The following is a 23,866-nucleotide window of genomic DNA, read 5'->3' on the forward strand; positions in this document are numbered from 1 at the left end:
CCAGACTGTCCTGCTGCACGTGCAACTCTGCAGCACTGCCCGCTCGACTATCTTGATATCGTGTACTGTAAGCTGGCATACCTCGACCGCAATTGCCGATCGTTAGATGGCATGCACATTCCATGCACTACTTGTAACGTCATGCTCGTACTCGACAGCCGAGTAGCAAGTGTGTGCTGCTGGTGAAGACAGCAGATGCCGGTACGGTACAGCGTAGACGGCCGACTGCAGGGACGAGACGTCAGGAAACGCGGATATGACAGCATACATCCGTTGAAAGAAATGGAACGATCTCGAATCGACGTCGATGTTTTTGTCGTGTGCCCCTGTTCGCGACGTTCCGGCGGGCCGATCGCGCTCATCATTCGCTCAGGTGCATCATATGCATGGTTCGCGGAGCCGGTATGACCCGCAAAAACAAAGGGATCTTCTCTATTGCCTGGCTAGCAGATCGCCACGGGGCTGACGTGGTAGACTGTTAGGTTCGTGTTTGTCACAGACCGGCTCCCCGCCGTCTCCGCTCCGCCGTCGGTTCGTCCCCCCCTTGCACTCTTTGTCGACCCCAGCTTCTTGGGGGTCAACCGGCGCCTCCTGGTTGGCTGGATAGCGCCTGGCTTCCGATCTGCTTTCGTCGCCCTTTCGCCGCCGCCAGAATTTTCGAAACTCTAATCAGCGGCCCCATTAAAAACGCGCACCCTGCTCGCTCTCCGCTATCTTTTGCCGACCTGTGAAAATCTTCCCTCTCTCAGTCACACACCCACAACAAGGCTTGGACTGCCGTTACTTTCCTTTCAACCTTTCACATCTCGAGTCGTTTTCATAGACGTTGATTTCCTACAAAGAGTCGACCCAGACAACAAGAAAAAAAAAAGACAAGACACAAGCAGATCCACCAAAACCCGACGTCCGCCGAGAGGCACAACAAGCGAATACCGAAGACATCCGGTCTCGCCAACAGAGGTCACAAGAGACTCAGTTCTCGACTATCGTCGCTCGAAACACCACTCTTCAAACCTTTCAAGCCTCCGTATTCCAAGATGAAGGTCTTCTCCAGCTCACACACCTTCAACTACTCCTGGGAGGAGGTGACAACCGCCAACTGGCGCAAGTACTGCCCCTGGAACGAGCAATCCACCCACGTCGTCGCAGTCGACACCCTCGCCCGCTCCGTCGAGCCATCAACAGGCATCCTCCGCACGGAGCGTCTCATCACCTGCAAGCAGTCAGCGCCGGAATGGATGAAGTCCATTGTCGGCGCCGGCGACGTCAGCCAGGTGTTTGAGACCTCCTACGTCGACCCGGCCCACAAGACGGTCACCATGGTGTCCTGGAACCTGACCTGGGCCAACCTCATCAACTGCCAGGAGACGGTCGTCTACAAGCCCATGGGCGACCACCAGACCCAGTTCGCCCAGGAGGCCAAGATCACCGCGCTGTGCGGCGGCTGGCAGCGCATCAAGAACAAGATCGAGGACTTCTCCGTCAACCGCTTCAGGGACAACGCGATCAAGGGCAAGGAGGGCTTCGAGGCCGTGCTGGCGATGAGCAGGCGGGTGTTTGCCGAGGAGAGGGAAAAGGAGAAGATGAAGATGGCCCTGGCTGCCTAGGTTGCGGCTATCTCCCCTCCTGCTCCTGGGCATCATACACCCACACAGACACAGACACCCGAGCACCACCACCACCACCGTGGTGCTACGACCTGCACATGCAACACACGACCTTGAGACATTCAGCATAGCGTTGGCTTTTGACACCACAAAAAGGGCGAAGACGGGTTAGATTTCGGCAAAAGGAGTATTTGGTTGTTTTTAGATTGCGGCGTTCCGGACACCTCCATTTGAGTGGGGTTTGATTATACGCTCGTGATCGCCAGGAGGCTTGATCTCACAATAGACCACGAAAGACACTTAGTCATAATCACAAGAAATGACTCCTACTCAATCTACACAGTCGACCATGCTGATTCGACGTGCGTGACCAACAGGACCGTATCATAGCGTTCCACGACGTAGACGGTATGAATCACGTAGATGCGCTGTATCGTGCCAGGCATAGGTCTCTACCGACCAAGCTTCTTATTGCACTTCCTTTTGTAGGTTCTCAGCAAGTCCCTTACGTCCCCATCAAGCCCGTTCCCGCCGCCCTCACCCTTAAAGATCCTCCCGACGAGCGAGACAGCCTCCTCGAACCTCCGGAAGAAGTACAGTTCTTCCACGGCGTGCAGCAGCTCCTGGCCCTCGTGCTTCGGTACCCTGCGCGTGCCAAGCGGGACATCCACGGACTTCCATACCTGGAAGGGATTTCTCATCGTCAGGGCTTCTTGTTCATTCCCTCCTCGCAGCTCGAAAGACTAAAGCAGAAACACCACCCTCATCAGAAAATCACTGCTTGCTTGCTAACTCACCTCGCCGTTCTCGACCTTGGCCCGGTACCCGCTCTTCACGGCCCGGAACGCAGCCTCGGACTGGCCGGTGCGTTGCTCCCGGCTCTTCTTGGAGGAGCTCGCGATGCCGTGGCTCGTGTCGATGCCGCCGTCTTCGCCTTCCTCCGAGTCGGAAATGGAGATGTTGAAGAGGCCGCCCAGCTCGTTGTCCGCCCCATCTTGGGCCATCTTCTTTTCTTTTTCTTCTTTTCCTTCCCGGGCGCCCTCGCGCAGTCGCCGCGCTGGGTTAGGCGGGGGGGGGGCAGCAAGATGGTGAGTGGGTGGCCGCGACCTTGCAAAATCCGGTATTCAGGGAGGTGGCTGTAATTTTGTGGAAACAATACAGACGGTGTGGGAAGTTGGATCTGGGATCCCGTCAGTCCAATCTCGGTAGGGCTGCAGGCGTTGACATCAGTGTGCAGGCAGGCAGGCCCAGGAAAGTGGACGAAAGGGCGTTAAATCGCAAGGTTTGGGTCCCAAAAGGGTCCTATTTTAGGTGGGGCTCTTGGTGAGTTGGTGGTGATGCAAGTCCATGGGAAGAACTTCCAGTGTGGCGGCTGCGCCCCTCCGCCTCCTCACCTCGACCTGCTCCTACAAACAAGCTCCTCAACTCCACTTGTGATTATTTTGTTTTGAGTATATTCGGCCTCATAGACTGCATCACACCAATCCGAGTTTGGTGACAGGCGGACATGGATAGCCAGGTTGAACGGCTCGTGGAGAAGGCCTGGGACAAGTTCCTGCCACTGCCCCCGGATCGGCGACTCAGTGAGTAAACATTGTGATTTGATCGAGTTGGTAGGGGAATCAGGGGCTACACCGCAGGAGAGGGAGACTGCAGGAACGCAAACAGTTCGTGATGGTTGCAGCTTGTAACAACCCATGGAAACCTGAGTAACACGGCTCAAGCGAGCGCAGGAAATGGGATGCCCTCGCGACTAGGCATGCATCTAAAGCGTAATGGCTAATACAGTGAATAACAGTGATTGGAATCGGCGGAATCCCAGGCTCAGGTCAGTCAAGTAGCGATCCCAGCTTCCCGGAGAGAGGGACAGTCGCCCCAGGGCAGTCCTGGGTGCCCGGTGATGCCCGGTCAAGCAAGCTCTCACACACCGGAACCATCCAGGCAAGACGACGCTCTCCCAGATGGTGACCACGGCCCTCAACGCCAGGCACGCAAGGCTGGAGCCCTCGCACGCATCGTACAGCCCGAGCCCGGTAGCCGCCTTCGTGCCCATGGACGGCTTCCACCTGACGCGCGCCCAGCTGTCCGCCATGCCAGACCCGGCGACGGCCCACGCCCGGCGCGGCGCAGAGTTCACCTTCGACGGCGCCTCCTTCCTGAAGCTGATCCAGGCCCTGCGCGAGCCGCTCCCCGTGCCCGCGCCCCCGGCCCCGCTGGACCTGCCGGAGCGGCCGGAGGACTACCCGCAGGGGACCGTCTTCGCCCCCTCGTTCGACCACGCCGTCAAGGACCCCAAGGACGCCGACATCGCCGTCCTGCCCTCGCACCGCATCGTCGTCTTCGAGGGCAACTACGTCGCGCTGGACAAGGAGCCCTGGTCCTCGGCCGCCCGCCTCATGGACGAGGTCTGGTTCGTCGACGTCGACTTCGCCGTCGCCCGCCGCCGCCTCGTCGCCCGCCACGTCAAGGCCGGCATCGCCGCCGACGAGGCCGAGGCAGACAGGCGCGCTGTCGAGAACGACCTGCCCAACGGGGACGAGATCGTTGGGAAGCGGTTGCCCGTCGACGAGGTCATCGTCTCGAGGGAGGACACGGCGTGGGAGCATGAGTGAATGACTGGGGCTGGAGTATTAACACGGTGTTGTGACTTGCCAGGGAGGGGCCTCATTTGGACACGAGTGCTCGGTCTGGAAGACGAGTGCCCGTTGTCCAGTATCCTCTGCCAGAACAGTCTGCGCGACGAGCGACACGGGCAATATATAGATGGCTGTTGACGGACTTAGCACGGCACAGTCCAGGTGCTCCCGCCGCTGATGCTCGTTCAGGCCAAATTTACTGTCGGTTACAACTGAAGACACAGTAGTGGCATCTCGGCAGGCTCAGGGACATTCTCACTGCGATCACGGCCTGGTTTTTTGTGGGCTGCGAGAAATCTGTCAACCTGACGATTCAATACTTGAACATTCAAGCATTCAACGAGCTGGAGATGATGACGGCTACCAAGTATAAGTTGCCATTCACTACCTAGCGTAAGGCGATTCCAAGTCCATCGGCTGGAACTATGTGGGATGCCACTATTAGCCAGACCAGGCTCCTCGATCCAGAGTTCTTTTTCTACATTAACCACAGACAACAATACGATTGCTTCCCATCAGCGAAAGATCCCCAGAAATGTCTCAAGCCTGTGACACCAATACCGGGATCCAACAAAAGTCAAGAATGATCTTCCCCGATCGGTTACTGGCGACCAACGCTTCGACACCAGCCACTACGATCGTCCCCCTCATCCCAAACACGTTCGCCAACATCGGCCCAGGTCTTCAACATGCAGCATCACTAAGTGGGTAGTCCGTCGTCGAAGTGGACTCGTGCAAACCGGTCCGCAATCTCGGCGACCTCGGGGTCGTTGGCACGGATAACCTCGAAGTCCTCGACTCGATCAATTAACATCAAATCTTCCAGGTGAGATTTGTTCTTTGAGAGCGCACCGGTGAACTGACCCGCGCTCTGTCCAAGTAGATCCACACCGTTCTTGTTGTGTCTCGAAGAGTTCAGTCCGTTCATCTCGCCATGAATGGAGATGAGAGGCTCCTCAGGATGAGGCATCTCGACCGGAGCAGTCACTGTGACCCTAGGTGGGTGGGTTGGTAGGGCTGGTGCAGCATGTACTGAACCAGCGTCAGAGTTGCGACCGCCAACGTTTTGCGCACGAGCTGGAGAGACATGACCATCAAGCTTAGTTCCTGCCCTCGGGCAATTCATGTGTGTAGTCCGAGGAGTTGCGCGCCCTGAGACCTGGGGCGCCTGCAATGGTAGGGAGGTGCCGGGAAGCCCATGAGCCTGCCGAATGATCTGCTCGATCAGGGCTCGATTCTCCGGATTCATCTCGGGCAGGTATCTCAGCTCTGTCAAGAACTCAGGTGGGTCGACGGCTGTGGACTCTAGATGCAATAGCTTCTGGATGGTGTACTTCGGCCGAGGACGCTTAGGAGGCGAGGTCTCTTGCACATCTGGGGACTTCTGAGTCTTGGGCTCAGTTGTCGATACAGCCTCCGTAGGCCCCTTCTTGGCTGCATCTTCAAGCATTCGCCGCTTGAATCTCTCGAATACCTGCGGGGCGCAGATATTATCGACATAAGCAACCCGTTCTTTAGAATCAAGGTCAGCGAATCCAGCATGCTTTTCCATCAAAACTGCAGCAGCCGCTCCTCGAATAATGCCAGGGAGTGCATCGGCATTCGCCAACTCCGCAGGGCCAGAATCTCTAACGAAAGCAACAATGTGCATAGCCCATGACACAATGTCCTCAAGAATCACCATAGAGATCGTCCTTAGGGTGTCTGGTTGCCGAGCTACTGTGCTCCGCGAAGTCGTCTCCGCGAGGGATTTGCCAGCCGTGGTGAGATCGTATGCAGTCTCGTTCGGCAGAACGGGGCTCTCGATGATCGGGGCCGAGATGTCATGCGGAGGCTCAACGGGCAGAGCTGAAGTATCGACGAGGGAAGGGCCCATATTTGGAGCAGCTGGGCTTGGGGATGGCTCTTTCAAGCGGCCGACGAACTTCCGAAGAGCATCCACGAAAGCAACCATGATATCCCGCTGGCGAAATATAACCACGAACCAGGTGATGTAGCCAACTTCGTCCTTGAATTGCAGGATTAGTCGGTCGGCATCGGAGAGGTAGTCAACGTATTCTTCTGTACGACGCTTCACATCCCCCACGCGATCCTCATCGATGTGGAGGATGATCTGATCCTCGTTCGTGGCAGGTCCAGCAACTAGGTAAATAGTCCCAGGGTACTCCGCAATTCGGTCGAGGAAGGCGGGTGACGCAAATGATACTGTTGCCTGGAACAATACAGAGTGTCCTTCAGGCAGTAAAAGGCACACAGTGGTCGACGGCACTTGGGCTTCCTCTTGTGGAGCACTGCTGACAGTGGGAACAGCTGCGGGTTGAGGCGGAGGTCGAGTTGCGTCCAAAGGTCGGGCGCGAAAGGGCAAGGCTTGGTCCGATCCATGAGCACTAGAAACAACGGATGGCAACATGTCATTCGTCGAGGACCTAGCAGGGCGCTGCGTGCTGGCATTTGACACAGGCGCAGGCTGAGGTGCATGCCGGCTGTTGCGCATCGCTCCGCGGAGCTCGACAGGGCCATCTCCCGTGTGAGCCAGGCCAGCCCGCGCAGGACCTCGCTCGCCTCGAAAGAATTGCGCTCGCGGGGCAACCTGGCCGTTGTGGTTTTGGCGAAGACGACGATCGTTGTAGTCGAAGCCTCGGTTGACAGCCATGTAGGAAAGGTCAGCAGCTCGACGCATACGAGCAAGCTGGCCATTCGCAAGCTCCCTCTGTCCTGCGACAACAGCGGCGTCATCGTCTTCGAAGGCGCCTCCGGCAATGGCTTGGTTCCATCTATTGTCCGTTCCGGTTCGGCCGCTCTCAATGCTGTTCATGGCAGCGACGTTACGAGGAACCCTGCCGGTGTCCTCCAAGGGGAGCTCATCGATACGGCCAGCACCGATGTCATCCTGTGGGTAGCCAGTTAGTTCTCAAACTTGTTGTGCGGGATAGTCCCGATGGTGAGGTATGGGGCTTCATACCAACATGGCCAGCTCGGCCGCACTAAGCTCACGTTTCTGCGCGTTTTTGGGTGCCATTGTCCCACGTTTCTTTTTCAAGTCTCTTATCGAATGTCCTGCTATCTGGAAGCATTAGCTTTATCTTTTTGAACCACGACTTTTGGGAGCCAGGTACGAAAAGGTAGGAGGGTATTGGAAGGACAGTGATTGTCAGGTGTCTGTTGGATGTGCAAGAATTGCCACAATGGACGGACTGCCAGCCCTCATTGTGCCAAAGGTATGCAGGAGATGCTTTGGGGACCACCCCAAGAAGCAAAGTGCCAATGTGTTGCTGGCTCAAAGGGTACAGAAGGTAGTAGGTGTCTTCAGTTTTGTTTGGGTGTGGGAGGGAAGGTACTGCGCTTTTGGGAGTGGGGCATACGGACTCGTCCTTGGAGGTGTGAGAAGAGATTGGTTGTGATGCCCAACTCTGATGGGTGCCTTTGTAAGGAGAACGAGGGGAGGAAATGGTGTGTCTTGGAACTGATGGTCGAACGAAAACACAAAGGCGTGGTAATGTGCTCGAGTTGGGAAGCTGCGACCTGGGGGAAAAAAGGTGGGAGGAATGAACAGGACTTACCTGGGCTGACGATGCTGCCTGTTGACCTGGGTCGTCAGAAGCTTCAACTGGGGTGCTCGACCACGGTAAGGGAGTCTTCTCGTGGGAAGGGATTCTCGTGACAAGGAGCCCTCTTGACGGTTGGGTTCTGTGTCAGAACAAGGGCAGTTGTGTCGTGTTGGTGCTTAACAATCGTGACACGGTCAGCAGAGGGTTCAGTGATGATGAATGAAGAAAGGAGATAGATCTTGTCCTGAACAAAGAGATCTTGGTGTGGGGAGAAAGTTGTGTCAAATGGGAAGGAGGGACTTGGTGTTCACCACCTGGGCAGTTTTGAAGTTGATGCTTGAGGCAAGTGGGTGGTTGCCTAGGTGCTGGTGTGGTTTCTATGTTGTGGAGCAAGCTTGGGAGCTGTTGCCAGTGTCAGGCTTTCTTATGCAGCGGCCTCACTGTAAGAAAGGGCTTCAGGTTGGCCTGGCAGCAAAACAACGGGACTCCAACCTGGCAGATGCCAGCCTGACAGCAGGGTATTAAAATGCCAGGTACTCAAGTGCTGCAGGCGAGCAAATTACCATCCATGGAAATGTGGGCTCCACTCTCCCTGGGCCTCTCATGGGCCTACACACAAGAACATTGAGTGATTTTGATCAGGGAACTACGCTGGGCTGTTCACACATCTTTGCTGCACAGCTAAGGAAGCCTTGTGGGCAACAAGATGTGGAGTGGGCTCAGGATCGTTCCTTCCTTTTAGGACTTGTTCACAAAGTTCTCAGCCTTCGCAAGACTGCTCCAATATCCGAACGCGAGCATGATCTTCTGACCGATCATATGGATAGACAGAGAAGATCAACACAAGAGAGGTTCTTCCAACTACGGTGCAGAGGGGTTTGCAGGTTTCTCAACCTGATATGAGAAACAGACAAAATAAGGAGAGGAGGTGTATATCACAATACTCTGGAGCATCTCTTTCTGACTTCAGTCGGAACTTTTTCATACCGTCGATCGCCAAGTATTCATCATGCTGGACTACCACGTCCCAGTACTGAATCAAGGCTTACTTTAGTCCATGCTTGCCAATATTTGCCTTGTTTGACACTCCAGGTATGTATGGGCAAGCTGAGTGCCAGCACATGTGCACATAATCATATTTAAAGTGACATTTCCACGATGATGAAATTCAAGCCCGGAGCCATATGAGTCCACCGACCCACTCAGGCCTTGGGTAGACATAAACAGCTCCAAGTCTCAGTCAACATTGTTGCTAAATCAAACTCGTATCACACCTTCGATCTAGGAATTGAGAAACATGAATCAACGCTTCAAATTATGCTCAAACTTGGGTCCAACCATAATTGTGATTTTATGTATAGTAGGTACATAGGTAAATAAGTTCTGCATTCCGTCATTGGGGAGGCCAGTCCGCTCAATGCTCAAATTGGTTTGACACTTGAGTCAGGCTTGGGGTTACATTCTGGAGAAGGGAAACAGCGGTGATTTTTAATCTCGCTCTAGTCCGACTCATCGCAATAACTGGTCTCGAAGACTTTGTGATACGTTTGAGTGCGAAGCGTGCTCTCAAGTAATTTGTTTCGTTAAACGAGTGGATACGGCACTCCCTTGTGGAAGTTCAACTCCGTTCACATGGTCAAATGGTGTACCCAGTTGTGCGTTGATAGTTACGGATATTCAATTGCTTTAAGGTCGCCAGAACCGAAGACACGTTTTGAAAAGTACATGATAGGAGACTTCCAGCAAACTTATCTGTCAAGCGGCTGTCGCCGACAGCGAGACTTCCGGTCTCAGCCTTCGGACCGCTTTACAAGTGTAGTATTACGCGGGACTAAAACACTTCCAGAGTGAAGAAGTCACGGACAATTCACGGAAGCAGAGAAAAGTGGTTGGTCAATGCAATGTATTCCATTTGACATGCCAAAGGCCGTCTCATCGTATGAGGTTCCTTGATGTGGCCAGACCCTCACGGCATGATCATGCTCGTGTCGTCATCCCATTCCATTAATGTCCCTCCCTTCCAGAGAACGCCAAACCACGAGAAATCAAGCTAAGCTCCGCTCTTGTTTGGGGGCGGGGGCGAAAGGGCTGTTTGGGGACAACCTATCGCGCGGCGGCATCCTTGGGGGGTCCGTCCAGATTGTCCTTGCCCTCACGGCCGATGTTGCTCATATCGGTCTCGCCTGACGACTTGGTGGCGGGCTCGCGCAGGCCGGCCGTGGAGCCGGCGCCGGTCGAGATGTCGCTCGCCACGTCGCGGCCGGAGCCAACGTTGACGTTGCGGGCGTCGGCAGAGTTCCAGTCAGATGCGACGGGCTGCTCGGGGAGAGGCAGGTTGGACTGAGCCTCGTTGATCTTGTCGGCCTTGGACTGAGTCATCTCTGCGCGGTGGTGTCAGCTCCTCGATTCTAATAATGTGGACTTGTTTGCGGGGTGCTCGATCGCGGGGGAGGAAAGGGACGGGCAACTGGCAGCTTACTGAGTGGTGGATGAGGCGTTGGTTGGCTGATTGAGAGTGTGATCTTGGGTAGATTGAATTGGTTGATTTGCGAGGATCGTTCTGACTTCTCCAGGAATTTTGTTTGATGATGATGAGGCAGAAGAAAGGACAAGCTGTTCTGGCCCGAAAGAAAAACGTCTTATAAGTAGATGGTGGTGTAGCGCTCAGCGAAACTACGTCACTCTACTACGCGCAGTTGACGTAAATGGTGGGTCACCCACTCGGGCCCCAGCCCAGAATTGCAGCCGCATCTTGCCCCACACGCCACCATCTACCAGAATCGGATGGAATCGTTGATGCCAGGAAATTGTCACACAGAGCTTGCGATGACACATGAGGCATAACCCGTGCAGGCCTCTGCCTGACCAAGATGGTAGGCTGCGGTTCGCAGAGGGGCGGGCCATCCCGAAACCATGAGAATCATTAGTCCTGGCATGGATCTTTCAGCCTGGTATCTTACCACAAACGCCCACCGGTCCAATGCACTCCAATGTCTCTCAGAAAGTCATATGCCAGCCGAACAACTCCGGATTTAATCCCTCATAAACGCCATTGGCCAAATATCAATCAATCTTGGTACCATCGCAGGGACCCACTATCTCTAGGCAACACGTCTGTCGGTTTCTGCCGAGGTGGCCTTTTCGCCCAGGTCGGGATTGAGATAATCTGCATTCTCGGCGGCTTCGTAGTCGGCAATCAAGTCGGCCACCACCTCTCGCGACTCGTCAAATTCGTTTAGGTTGTCTGAAAATGGGGCGGTTTTCTTGTATCCCTCCATGAATGCGTTGCGCTTTCGCATGCCATCGTACTGCCTGATGATCCTCTTGAAGAGCTGCATACCATGTTAGAATCACTTATCAGTAACTGCGACCAGATGTGTACGTACAGTTGCAATGCTTGTGTGGTTAGCCAACATGAGGCCACTCACGCGGTGGCTCATCGGGATGTAGGGGCTACGCTTTGTGAGAGCCACCTGTATACTGGCCGGGCCCCAGGGAATGAACTGCGCCAGCCTCCGCTCACGAATCCTGAGAAGACTCTTGTGCACATCTGTCGGGTCCACCTCGCCTTGAATGACGTTGAGGATGGAGATGTAGCAGCTCTTCTTGCCCGGTACGGTCGAGACCATCCGGTTCTTGGGCTGCAGCAGTCTCCGCATGACATCCAGTACCGTCGTCTTCCGCACTGTCTTGGCTTGCTCGACTTGGTCGCCCGTGAACGGAGTGTATGCGGTCATGAGGAAATGACAACGAGGTGTGGGAATCAGCGAGGCCAATATGCTGACGAGGTCGTTGTGCATGTAGCCCGGATACCGCAGTGTTGTCGTGCTAGCAGACATGACGGTTGAGACAAGCTGGTTGGTCTGCTGGAAAGACGGCGATTGCACGTGTAGTCTGTCGGCGGCGATGTGAGACAGAGCCCCGTTATCAAGGACCACTACCGAGTCGGCATTCTGCGTCAACCGCCTCATCGCCAGCATACTGTTGTAGGGATGCACAACGACATCTCCGGCAGTCGTCGTGTCTGGGAACACGGAGTATGTTTGGATGATCTTCTTGGGGAACCTGTCGTTCAACCGCTCGAGCAGAAAGGACCCCAGACCAGAACCTGTGCCGCCAGCGATGGAATGCAGCATCATGAAACCCTGTGCAGCATTTCAGCGACGACCTTCACACCTGGTACCATGGCTGGAGCCTACCTCGAGCGAGTCACTGCCGTCGGCCTCGCGGTCTATCATCTCCATGATATCCTCACACACGGTCTCGCCCGTCTGGTACCCATCGCCCCAGTTGTTTGCGGCGCCGACTCCATTCTTGCCAACGTAGAAGTTCTCAGGATTGTATATGTTCTTGAAAGGGCCAGTCTGTATTCCGTTGATGACGCGGGGTTCCAGGTCGATGAGGATGGCCCGTGGGATGTACCGTGTGTCGTCGCTTTGGTAGAAGAAGACGTCTTTCCGGTCACCGCCCTCGGTCGCGAAATCCTCGAGATTGCCATCCTGGCCGATTCCGTGTTCCTGACAAAGCTGCTGCCAGAATTGGCTGCCAACTGGGAGCCGTCAGCAACGGCCGGCGCTGAATGCCCATGGTGTAGTGGGCCAGACTCTGGGGTCAGTATGGCAGGATGAGTTACTGACTGCTGTTGCCGCATTGGCCTGCCTGAACCGTGATGATCTCCCTTCTTGGCGTCAGTAGAATTTCATCGTAGTCTGGGATGCGCGGGGGCTTACCTGGGCATGGTTGTCTGAATAACCTGGGTTTTTGCGCCAGTCGTGAATGTGGTGCATACCTCACTAGCACATCGCGTCTCGGTTTGACGCGAAGCGGCCCTCTTGTCGGTAACTGGAACCCCGGCCATCGATTGTTGCTCGGGGTCCGGGGTGGGCCCCAGCTCGAATTCTGGGTTAGGGTCGGAACTTTTTGTTGCTTTTGGGGGGGGGGGGGTTCCGCATCCTCAGGATTGTGGACAGGCTTGACTTGAATTTTCTCCAGTCCATGAGGTACATCAGATTTTTGTCTCATGTGCCAGGAAATATTTGCTCTATATGCTAGCGATTGTCTCATCGTTCGGATTTTCAATCCAGGTTGCAACGGTACACCGCGGACTTGTGCGTGGCACGAAACCATGCACGGAAAGCCAGACAGTTGCAGCTCGTTCGTGGGTCGCAGACTGGCACCAAGAGCCATCATCAGCTGCTGCTAAATATAATAAGGCTGTGCCGCAGGCCAAAAATACCAGCTATCGCTGGGCCACAAATAAGCTAGAGCACGACGGATGGACGGACCCGAGTTGGTGTGAGCCCAGACATGTTGTGGCTTGGCCATCAGATTATTCGGATCATCACCATTTCAGGGCTTAATGTGTTCAATCTCGAGAACTAGAGAGCGGTGGGGATTGGAGTGTCCTTGATATCAACAAGGAGATTGCGCAGGGTGGGCTGCCCATTTGTGTTCAACTGATGCTTGAGGGAATTTGAATTTAGCCTCAGGTCATCTGCTCCCGTAGAAAACAGACACGTCACGGGACGTTCGCTCTCAGCTTGAAGCTATTTTGGCGGGCTGTCCGTCGCTTGTGAAGCGTCAACCACGTCGCGGGGCATCGTTGGCCAGGTATTGCTCCATATTGCGCAGGCAGGTGTGGATCCGTAGATAGCGGGCAGACAGCTGCTTACATAAGCAGCGTTGCAGCCCAAAACACCAGAGGCACTGCCCTCTGAGCGTAATTAGCAACCAAGCAACCTACACAGTCTACAGCGTCCCTCGTGATCGTTGCAGTGCTGTTCAGTGGGTTAGGTGCATAAAGAAGCACACAGGTACCTACCTAGGGTTTCCATATACCGCAATACTTGGGTAGCGGTGGGTGACATCACTTGTACATCTGCATGCAACATTGCTGCTGTGTACTGCCAGCAACACCACTGGAGTGATAGCAGCCCGGGTGGACCTAGGTCCCCTGCCTCCACTGAAACACCCCTGCACGACCCCTACTTAGTCTCCACAAGCTTGTTGTTAGCCAGATTGCTGGACCTCCTAACCACCACCCAATCTCCTGGAAAGGGAGACTTCCATAGCTTCTAAGACTACGGAAATCGTGGTCTTCTCCCCGTCCTTGTTGTCGCCTTCTCTTCAGTTTGCACGCGCCCTACTCGAAAAGCCCGAGAAGTGTTCACGTCTTTCTCCGCCCCGACTCTTTTGCATGATCGTCTCCAGCATCCTCCAACGCCCGTCTCGCACACAAGAGCTGGCTGCAAGGGGCCGCCTGGGACTGACCCAGCGACATACGCTCCAACATTGCACCTCCTTGCCAACACCATCAACGAGCCGCATCCTTATAGCATAGTACAGCAATTAGCATTCCGATTGACTTCCACGGTCCCGGTGACGCTTCCAAAGGTCCCGTCCCAACTCCAATGGCGGCAGAAGGGCCCCAGCCTCCGCAGCATGTCCATCAATACACCAGCGATGTCGATGATGCCGACGTGGAGGAGACGGCGGACGAGTCAACTCCACGGCCATCCAATGGCGCGTTCGCGAAGAAGAAGCGCCGCCTGCCGAGGCGCATAGGACAGTTCTCTGGCTCGGTTCCCTCCACCCCCAAGACGCGCACAAGCTCTCCCAGCGCACGCCGCTTTCCTCCCCTGCCGCGCCGCTCGACCATGCCAGACCCTCGCGATCGCGGGGCTGTGTCAGAATCCGAAGCCCGCGAATTTTCTAGGCCTCCCGCCATAAGAGGCCATTCACACTTGGGTCGATCAGTCGATGCGGAGGAGGCAGACGATGTGGTAGACACGACCCGCAGAAGCCACTTCCGTGGGATGAGCGTCTTCACAGGTGGAGGCATGTCGGACGGCGATGCATTGCAGACGCCCCGGCGGCCACGCTTCGGAGGGGAGCGATACTCAACGTTCGGTGGCCATAGATGGAAACAAGTTAAGAATACTTTGGGTCTTCTGCGGCACAGAAAAGGCGAGCGCATCGACTACCTCAAGTCTACGGAACTCATGGGAGAACTTCGGGCTGGTGCGCCGGCCGTAGTGATGTTTGCTAGCATGCTCCAGCGTGACGAACATGGCCACAAGAAGATCCCTGTGCTTCTCGAGCAAGTCCGCGTGAACATCAGCGACAGCGTGGTTCGAGGCGATAGCGAACGACACACTCTCTTCACCATCCATCTGGAGTACGGCAACGGGCCAAATCGCATGATATGGACAGTGAAGAAGAGCATCGGAGACATTGTACGCATGCATCTCAAGTACAAGGGCAGCGTCACCACCGAGAGACTGAAGCGTCCCGGAGCCCGCGTAGGACCAAAGCAACCCAAATTCCCAGCCAAGGCCTTCCCCTACTTGCGGAGTATCAAAGCAATGGACTTCAGTGATGAAGAAGACGAGGGTCGCCCTGCTGAGACTCCCGAGGCTGTAGCAGCCGGCGAAATGACAGCCGGCGAGGCCACAGCCGGCGAGATGACTGCTGCCGAGGGTACGGGCACCGAGGCCGAGGGCCGTTCTGGGAAGAAACGCAAGGGCTCGCGTATGAACGTCCTCAGTCCGCGACGCAACACCACAATGCCTGAGGACGGTACTGGCGCCATGGCTGACGCCCAAGTCCAGGCTGCTAAGGACGCTGATGAAGCAAAGCGCAAATATATTGGGTTCCAGCGACGGTCACTTGAGAAATACCTTCGAGAAATGATACGCTGGCTCATGTTCAGGCCAGACAGCAACCGCCTCTGTCGTTTCTTCGAGCTGTCCGCGCTGGGGGTGCGCCTCGCGGCGGAGGGCGGCTACCACGGGAAAGAAGGTTTCATGCAGATTCGGCCAGCTAATGGCATCGTCAACCCGGCCAAGGCTGTCACTCGAAGAGATCGCAAGTGGTTCCTGATCCGACAGAGCTACATAGCGTGTGTTGACTCTCCAGAGAGCATCGACATATGTGATGTCGTCCTGGTCGACTTCAAATTCGAGATCATTGCCAAGAAGAAAGGCCTCAAGCAGGTCGGGCGAAAGGGCTCCAAGAAGGCCAAGTCTGACCAGGACGGGCCAGATGTCGGCGACGATGACGATTTCCTGAACGATCCCGAGTCGTCAAAGAAAAATCACCACCACAAACTGACCATTATCAACTCTGAGCGAAAGGTCAAGCTCTATGCTCAGCAGCATGACCTGCCGCAGTTTGAGGAGTCCATCAAGCTGATGAAGCAGAATTCGCCTTGGGCTTCAGACAAAATTCGATTTGCCAGCTTTGCGCCCGTTCGGCGAAACGTCTATGCTCAGTGGCTTGTCGATGCGCGCGATTACATGTGGAATGTCTCGCGGGCTATTTCCATGGCGAAGGATGTGATCTATATCCACGACTGGTGGCTGAGCCCCGAGATATACATGCGAAGGCCACCTTGTATCAGCCAGCGGTGGCGTCTTGATCGGCTCCTCCAATCGAAGGCGCAAGAAGGCGTGAAGATCTTCGTGATAGTATACCGCAACGTCGAGGCCGCCGTTCCCATCAACTCCGAGTACACGAAGAGGTCCCTCCTCAACTTGCATCCAAACATCTTTGTGCAAAGATCACCAAACCAGTACAAGAAGAACCAGTACTTCTATGCTCATCACGAGAAGATCTGCATAGTCGACCATTATATCGCATTCGTTGGAGGTATTGATTTGTGTTTTGGTAGATGGGATACGCCCCAGCACAAACTTGCGGATGACAAACCGACGGGCTTCGAGCCGGATGAGGTGCAGAACGTTCCCAGGGATGCCGAACACGTCCAGATGTTCCCGGGCAAGGACTACACCAACCCGAGGGTGCAGGACTTCTTCAACCTGGATCGGCCATACGAGGAGATGTATGACCGATCCAAGATTCCAAGGATGCCGTGGCACGATATCTCGATGCAAGTGGTTGGTCAGCCCGCTCGTGACCTCACAAGACATTTCGTGCAGCGGTGGAATTATCTCCGTCGTGGGCGGAAGCCAACACGGCCTTTGCCTTACTTGCTTCCACCGCCTGACTTCCGCGACGAAGACTTGGAAGCTATGGGCCTCACGGGGACATGCGAAGTCCAGATTCTTCGATCCGCGTCGACCTGGTCGCTAGGAATACAACACACCGAGTGCAGTATTCAGAACGCATATCTTCAAATGATCGAAAAGTCCGAGCATTTCGTCTACATCGAGAACCAATTCTTTATCTCAAGCACCGAGGCGCTCGGCGTGCCAATCGTCAACAACATTGGCGACGCACTCGTGGACCGTATCAAGCGCGCCTACGAAAACGACGAGGATTGGAAGGCCGTCATCCTCATCCCTCTGATGCCCGGTTTCCAGAACACCGTGGCTGAGAAGGAGGGTACCAGCGTCCGGCTCATCATGGAGTGTCAATACCGAAGCATCTGCCGCGGGGAGTCCTCGATATTCGGCAGACTACGAGCTGCCGGCATTGATCCTGAAGATTATATTCAGTTCTTCAGCCTGCGGCAATGGGGCGAGATCGGCGCCAATAAGATGCATGTCACCGAACAGCTCTACATTCACGCCAAGCTCATCATTGTTGATGACCGCGTAGCTTTGATAGGCTCGGCCAACATCAATGAGCGATCCATGCTGGGCTCCCGTGACTCCGAGTGTGCTGCAGTTGTTAGGGACACTGACCTGATATGGTCGACTATGGCAGGGAAACCTTTTCAGGTCGGCCGTTTTGCACACACCCTGCGCATGCGGCTCATGAGGGAGCATGTTGGTCTTCCAGTGGATGAGATTATTGAGGAGGAGAGGAACGCAGACCTGGAAAACGAGGAGGCTTTCCAGTCTGACATGGACCGAATCTACCACAGCGACTCGGATGGCTCAGAAACTTCAAGGCGGTCAGGTGCCAACGGGGACCTGAACGTACCACGTCCCCCAATTGAGAGAGGTCACAGCATTAATCATGACGTCGACCTCCAACGAATGGACAACAGCGACCAGTCTTCGTCCAAGTCTTCCAACTCGGATTCGAATGTCGTTGAAGCAGAAAGCGTGGATGCACCCGCCGACCCCAAACAAAAGAACGAGGTCGAGGGGTTTGGTCCTGATCGCTGGAAGGAGGCACAGGGCAAAGGTCTAGATCAAGGCAGGGATACCGTTGTCATCGGTGGCCGAGAATACCTCGCCCGTGATATCTCAGCTGAGGGCAAAGGAACTATCGAAAGTCCAGCCCCTAGCCAGAAGTCTGAGAGCCCGCGGCCTGCTGCGACGGATTCGGTCGGAGAAGGCCCCAGCAGAGCTGTGATGCCCCCCCTGGACCGTCGGAATACCGACCAACTAGGACTTCCCAGGGCCAACCAGCTCCCTGACCTTCCACACAGTGACGACACGGATATTGGCGGGCCGCCACTTCTTGACGCAGACGGAGAGCCGATCCTGTCTGTGTCGCATCCTCTGGCCGCTGAGATCAAGCCTGCCGTCCTTGACAAGGATTGCATGCGTGATCCGTTGGATCCGGCCTTCTACGAGGACGTTTGGTACCGGATTGCGGACAACAACACCAAGATCTACAGACAGGTGTTCCACTGCATGCCGGACAACGAGGTGAGGGAGTGGGACCAGTACACGGAGTACATAGACCACCAGAAACGACTGCAGGTGGCACAAGAAGGACCACGAGAGGCGCAGAAGGGTGAGCAGGGCGAAGCAGGTGACCCCAGTGGATCCGAAAAGCCGCCTCCGGAAGCCACATCTGGCGGCGCCGGCATCTCAGCCCCAGGTCCGCTCCCCGCGACCCGCTCGTTCTCAAGCAAATTCCCAGGTAAAGGCAACGCTGGTAAGAACCTGCCTCCGCTGGCTGGCGGTCTGAAGAAGTCCCCAACAGAGAATGAGTCACCGGCGCATCGCCATGCTCGACAGGACTCCAGGCTTGACGTGGAAAGAGCCGCCGCCGCGGCGCGTGCCATCAATTCACCCATGGGAAGCCCTGCATTCAGCCCTCCGGCCAACAGCCCTTTCATTCCAGCACCGACGGCACCTGCAGACCCAGAGAAAGCCGCGGCAGCGCGCGAGGACAGCAACACGAACGGCAGCACAGTGGAACCGTCGTCCAAGCTCGTGGTACCCGAGACCAGCAGGGCGACGACGCCGGACAAGCGTGACCGGCGTACCACCTTCAGCACCCCTGACAACACGCCGACGATCTCGGAGAAGCCACCAGGCAGCTCGGCCTCGACGACGCCTGCGCAAGGGGTGCAGGGGTCTGTCAAGCGACGCAGACGCGCCAACACCAGGGGCAGCCGCCACCGGCCTCCTGTAGAAGAGCTGTTGACCAGGGAGCAGCGCGAGGGGCTGCTTGGGATGGTCCAGGGCCACCTCGTGGTATTCCCGTACGACTGGCTTGTGGGCGCGGACGAGAAGGGCAACTGGCTTACGTTGGTGGACCAGGCTGCTCCGTTGCAGATCTAGTAAGTTTCAAGACATGTTGAGCCGGGTGTTGCGCATGAAAGCTGACCTCTCTATAGTAACTAAGATGGCTCCGGGTTGTGTGCTCCGGGGTTGATTTCATGGAGGCGTGAGAAGGTTTCCTACGAAATGGTCCTTTTCTGGTGCCCTCCACCAGCTTCATATGCACATTCTCACTGAGACGACAAGAAGGTGCGAGCTGGCCAAGGCTGATCGCACGGCCTGGCTCGCCGTTGAAGCACCGTCTCGAACCGGGAGAAAGGAGTGGTCATCATCATCAAGCAATCGGCGTTTTGGTTGTGCGCATTTGCATAAAGTTTCTGTGGTTGCATCCCGGGGTATAGAGGCCCAATTTCCTCCGTTCAACCAAGTCATTGTTAGTCATGTAGATATTTCAAAGGTATCCATCCGTCAACGGTTGTAGGCCTCAGTGCGCTTTTGAGAGTCGTGAGAGTCTAGTCGGCAATGACGTAGCAAGGTCCGCCGTGGTTTGGGCCGAGGGTTGAACCCTGTCGAGGTTCCCGGCGCAACGCGGCAGCTAGCGGACCTCAGACCACCCTCGATGATGTGCAAGACTTCTTCTCAACTATCTCTTATGCACAATCCACTCACCTTGGCCCAAGCACCGCGCACTGGCTGGGCTACTGGGAACAGCATTGATCATCAACATGCCTCCACCAGCATCTTTGCTGCGCGCGGCACGGCGCAACCTGACTGTAGCACGACAGTTCCCAGTCCACGACTTCCTCGCACCTGCGCTCTTCCATCCAACCGCCTCATCGCGGCGCCTGGTGTCCAGCACACCCACGAGACGCGCCGAAGTCGCCGACAGCACACCAGAAGCACCATCACCGTCACAAGCGAGATCCCAGAACGACGGGCCCACCAAAGCCAACAGAGGAAAGCGCAAGCCGCTTACCAAGGAGCAGCGCGACTTCCTCTCGTCCGCGCTGCGCGTCAACCAGGCAGGCGAGCTGGCGGCAACGCTCATCTACACGGCGCAGACGCCGCCCGTGGTGCGGCGGCAGCCCCACCTGCGGCCCCTGATGCGGCACATGTACGAGCAGGAGGAGGGCCACCTGGCGACCTTCAACGCCCTGATTGCCCGCCACCGCGTGCGCCCCACGGCCATGTACCCTGCGTGGTCGGCGCTGAGCTACGGGCTGGGGTGGGCGACGGCGGCGATGGGCAACGAGGCGGCGATGGCGTGCACGGAGGCGGTGGAGACGGAGATCGGGGACCACTACAACGGGCAGGTGCGCGAGCTGCTCGCCATGGTGCGCGGGTGGGAGGACGAGGGGTACGAGGTCGGCGGGGAGATCAGGGAGCTCGTGGGCACGCTGCGGCGCATCCGCGACGAGGAGCTCGAGCACCTCGACCACGCCGTCGAGCACGACGCGCAGAAGGCGGAGCCGCACTGGCTGCTCACGGGCGCCATCCGGCTGGGGTGCCGGGGCGCGATCTGGGTGAGTGAGAGGGTTTAGGTGGGTCGTGGGTGGTGCTACTCCGAGCTTAATGATCTGGTCGAGCGACAGGGCCTAGATGGTCAGCGGAGGGCGATGCTCCTCGGTCTGTGTCAGTGTGTGCTATGTTGGGAGCGGGAGGATGCGAAGCTTCTGCCACGCTGGGCTGCAATAAAGTTCAGAATCAAAACCACTTCCGGGACTACTCTTCAAAATGTGCCCACTATGTTATGACGTTGTATATGAAAAGTGATACAGACTCGATAGCTCAGTCATGCTACCAAAAAAAAGGCCGCGACAAGTGACTGAAAGGCACATTGTCTTCGGTCCCTCGGCGTCAGAGCAGCAGTGCAAACGTAACTCTTGAGTTGAAGCTCATGACCCTTGTCTGTTGCTTATTTGCAGCGGCTGACTTGGGGTGTTTTGAAGCCATATGTGTTGCATGTCCCGCGACTGACATCAAACATGGCGATGCAGCGAGAATCGGAATAGACGCTTGTGTTCAACTCCGGGCTGATTGCCGGTGAGATGAACCCCGGAATTGTTGGGGGCCGGGGGGCCGGGGGGCCAAGGATCGGGGTTGCACCGCGTTGTCCGTGCCGGATTACCAATCACCTAATCAGATCGGGCATACTGGACAACGCCCTCGTATCCAGGGGGCGTTCATTATCGGCTCCTTCGGCGTGGGCACTCATACAGGTTCAGGGTGTGTTGTCCCATCCCCATCGATTACTCAATGACTGTCCTTCTCAGGTCCCCATGTCCCTTTCTCCGAAATGTCGCGATCCCCCCGGGGCCATGTCGTCACTTCTTCCTGAAGCTTGTTCGTCTCTATCAACCCTGAGCCTTCCCCGTTAGTCGTACCCCAAGTGGTATAGTGTGTGTTGCCATATTCAATCGCTATATTATCCAGCCTTACAGCCACCTCTCTATGGCTGTGCCTGACCTCCCTACTCCGGGCGCGGGCAGTGCCGCCCTCAACAATGGCAGCACCGCCCCAGATGCCTCGGAACACACGCCTCTCATCCCACGCTCGCCGAGCCCACCTCTACAACGGCGGACTGTCGTCCAAGACCGTGACGAAGATGATGCTGTCCAGCATTATGTCACGCCCACACGCGCCGCATGCATCTGCTTCAGCATGTGGGTGCTGATGTTCATGCAGGGTAAGTGGGAAAAAAAAAAAAAAAAAAAAAAAAAAAGGGGGGATACCAGGACATACACAGCATGTACGCTGACTTCCCATATACAGCATGCAACATGAGCGGCATGACGATGGTCCAGTCCGCCATCGCCGAAGAGCTCGAGGCTTACGAGCTTGCCACGTGGTTCACGTCGGCCTACATGATCGCCATGGCCTCGTCGGCGCCGCTGGCCGGCCGCCTCGCCACCATCTTCTCGCCGGGCTTCATGATCCTGGCCTCGGGCCTCTCCGTCGCCGTCGGGGGCATCGTCACCTCCCAGGCCGGCTCCTTCGCCGTCTTCACCATGGGACGCGTCCTGACGGGCATCGGTGGCGGCGGCGTCATGACGCTGTCACTTATCCTAGTGTTGCAGCTCACGTCGCGGCGGCGGCGTGGCCTGTTTGTGGGCATGGTCAACCTCGGCTTCACCCTCGGCGTGTCCTTTGGCGCCGTCGTCTTCGGCGCTCTCCTGCCCGTGCTGGGCTGGAGGGCCCTCTTCTGGGTGCAGGCTCCTATCGGCATCCTTGCCGGGGCTGGTGTCTTCCTGAGCATCCCGGCGTTTGCCACCGCGGGCCCGGCCAAGGACAGGAGTGTCCTGCAGAAGCTCAAGTCAATCGACTATGCTGGCGCTGTCTTGTTGACGGCAGCCATCGTGTTGTTCCTCTACGGCCTCTCGGGTTCGATCCAGGTCCTCCCGATGGTACTCTCGGTGATCCCCTTGGTACTCTTCGTCATTGTCGAATACAGAGTAGCATCCGACCCGCTCATCCCCGTCAGCGTCCTGCAATCCCGCGGCATATTATTCTCGTGCCTGGCCCAACTGGGTTTCATGGCCGCTCGCTGGACCGTCCTCTACTACGCCCCCATCTTCGTCCTCGCGGTAAGGGGTCTGTCCCCCACCGTGGCCGGCTCGGTCCTCATCCCGACAAATCTGGGCTTTGGCCTCGGGGGCGTCATCGTTGGCTGGCTGCACATCCGCCGCTCGGGGGCCTTCTGGCTGCCGTGCATGGTCTCCATCTTCCTGTTCGGCCTGGCCCTCTTCGGCCTGTCCCTAACAAGCAACGCCGGCTCTCCGGCGTGGCTGTACGTGCTGCTCATCTTCTCGAATGGCTTCTGCAGCGGCGCGGCACTGAACTATACGCTGGCCCACCTCCTCCACCTCGCCACCCCGGAAACGCACTTCATTGCCACAAGCCTGCTGGCAACCTTCAGGGGCTTCGCCGGCAGCTTCGGCACGGCCATCGGGGGCGGCATCTTCACGCGGAGCTTAAGGACCAACCTGACAGCCGGCTTCGAGGCGCTCGACGGCACGACCGACCTGTCCCCCGGGAGAGTGGCCCTGATCAGGAGGCTCCTCGGGAGCCCAAACTTTGTCTTCAACGGCTACCTGAGCGCCGCGGAGAGGGAGGTGGCGGTCAAGGGATACGAGACCGCATTCAGCGTTATGTACACATCCGCTGCTGCCTTGGTGGTCCTGGTACTGCTGGTGCAGGCCGGCACGGGCTGGACGGCTCCGGCGAACCAGGAGGCCGAGGAGGAGATACAGGAGGAGATCGCGGAGCACGACGGGCGCATGGAGGCTTAGGTGACGTGCATGACACGGGAACAGGATAGTTCTGGGTCCTAGCGGCGGGAAGGCGTCTGACGGTTCGGTGGATTCACAACGATGTTCAGGCTTGTTAGTAGAGATATAGACGAAGTATGAACCCCAGGCGGAAAAGACAAAGCTGCCTTATCTCAAAGGCACGTGTGGCCTTTGCCATCTGGTTTTCCAACCCGAGACCCAAAACTCTGTGGCTGCACATCCCCGCATGGCCAGAAGTCGGTGAAATCTACGGCCCACCTCGTACGACTCTGTGAACCTCGCCGAGAACTTCAGGCGCGATATCGTCGCGACCGCGTCTGATATCCTTGCTCGTGAAAGCGCTAGAGCTGCTGAATCCCGCGGCGCCACCCTTCTCAAGCAGCAAATCCCCGCCGTTTTCTTCTGAGACATTCAGAC

General features: G+C 56.5%; 8 protein-coding genes across 8 annotated transcripts; 5 read left to right on the forward strand and 3 right to left on the reverse strand.

Annotated features, from left to right (window-relative positions):
* Positions 1 to 1,037: 1,037 nt before the first annotated feature.
* INS49_012822 (uncharacterized protein) lies at positions 1,038 to 1,607 on the forward strand (the record flags this gene model as incomplete). Its single annotated transcript, XM_043173524.1, has 1 exon — positions 1,038 to 1,607. One exon carries the CDS (start codon positions 1,038 to 1,040, stop codon positions 1,605 to 1,607), a length of 570 nt encoding a protein of 189 aa, XP_043022821.1.
* A 335-nt stretch (positions 1,608 to 1,942) lies between these two features.
* On the reverse strand, positions 1,943 to 2,611 carry INS49_012823 (uncharacterized protein; the record flags this gene model as incomplete). The annotated part of the gene is made up of 3 exons (XM_043173525.1): positions 1,943 to 2,035; positions 2,117 to 2,290; positions 2,405 to 2,611. The coding sequence occupies 3 exons, from the start codon at positions 2,609 to 2,611 to the stop codon at positions 1,943 to 1,945; spliced, it is 474 nt and encodes a 157-aa protein (XP_043022822.1).
* Positions 2,612 to 3,114: 503 nt separating this feature from the next.
* On the forward strand, positions 3,115 to 4,219 carry INS49_012824 (uncharacterized protein; the record flags this gene model as incomplete). The annotated part of the gene is made up of 3 exons (XM_043173526.1): positions 3,115 to 3,190; positions 3,406 to 3,435; positions 3,549 to 4,219. 3 exons carry the CDS (start codon positions 3,115 to 3,117, stop codon positions 4,217 to 4,219), a joined length of 777 nt encoding a protein of 258 aa, XP_043022823.1.
* Positions 4,220 to 4,943: 724 nt separating this feature from the next.
* On the reverse strand, positions 4,944 to 7,262 carry INS49_012825 (uncharacterized protein; the record flags this gene model as incomplete). The annotated part of the gene is made up of 2 exons (XM_043173527.1): positions 4,944 to 7,133; positions 7,206 to 7,262. The coding sequence occupies 2 exons, from the start codon at positions 7,260 to 7,262 to the stop codon at positions 4,944 to 4,946; spliced, it is 2,247 nt and encodes a 748-aa protein (XP_043022824.1).
* A 2,632-nt stretch (positions 7,263 to 9,894) lies between these two features.
* On the reverse strand, positions 9,895 to 12,649 carry INS49_012826 (uncharacterized protein; the record flags this gene model as incomplete). The annotated part of the gene is made up of 6 exons (XM_043173528.1): positions 9,895 to 10,172; positions 10,904 to 11,123; positions 11,178 to 11,936; positions 11,991 to 12,340; positions 12,429 to 12,521; positions 12,586 to 12,649. 6 exons carry the CDS (start codon positions 12,647 to 12,649, stop codon positions 9,895 to 9,897), a joined length of 1,764 nt encoding a protein of 587 aa, XP_043022825.1.
* Positions 12,650 to 14,201: 1,552 nt separating this feature from the next.
* On the forward strand, positions 14,202 to 19,283 carry INS49_012827 (uncharacterized protein; the record flags this gene model as incomplete). The annotated part of the gene is made up of 2 exons (XM_043173529.1): positions 14,202 to 19,219; positions 19,277 to 19,283. The coding sequence occupies 2 exons, from the start codon at positions 14,202 to 14,204 to the stop codon at positions 19,281 to 19,283; spliced, it is 5,025 nt and encodes a 1,674-aa protein (XP_043022826.1).
* A 602-nt stretch (positions 19,284 to 19,885) lies between these two features.
* INS49_012828 (uncharacterized protein) lies at positions 19,886 to 20,701 on the forward strand (the record flags this gene model as incomplete). The annotated part of the gene is made up of 1 exon (XM_043173530.1): positions 19,886 to 20,701. One exon carries the CDS (start codon positions 19,886 to 19,888, stop codon positions 20,699 to 20,701), a length of 816 nt encoding a protein of 271 aa, XP_043022827.1.
* Positions 20,702 to 21,611: 910 nt separating this feature from the next.
* On the forward strand, positions 21,612 to 23,449 carry INS49_012829 (uncharacterized protein; the record flags this gene model as incomplete). The annotated part of the gene is made up of 2 exons (XM_043173531.1): positions 21,612 to 21,846; positions 21,933 to 23,449. The coding sequence occupies 2 exons, from the start codon at positions 21,612 to 21,614 to the stop codon at positions 23,447 to 23,449; spliced, it is 1,752 nt and encodes a 583-aa protein (XP_043022828.1).
* Between the last annotated feature and the right edge of the window lie 417 nt (positions 23,450 to 23,866).

This window comes from Diaporthe citri, assembly GCF_014595645.1.
Source record: "Diaporthe citri strain NFHF-8-4 chromosome Unknown scaffold_6, whole genome shotgun sequence".
NCBI classification, from domain to species: domain Eukaryota; kingdom Fungi; phylum Ascomycota; class Sordariomycetes; order Diaporthales; family Diaporthaceae; genus Diaporthe; species Diaporthe citri.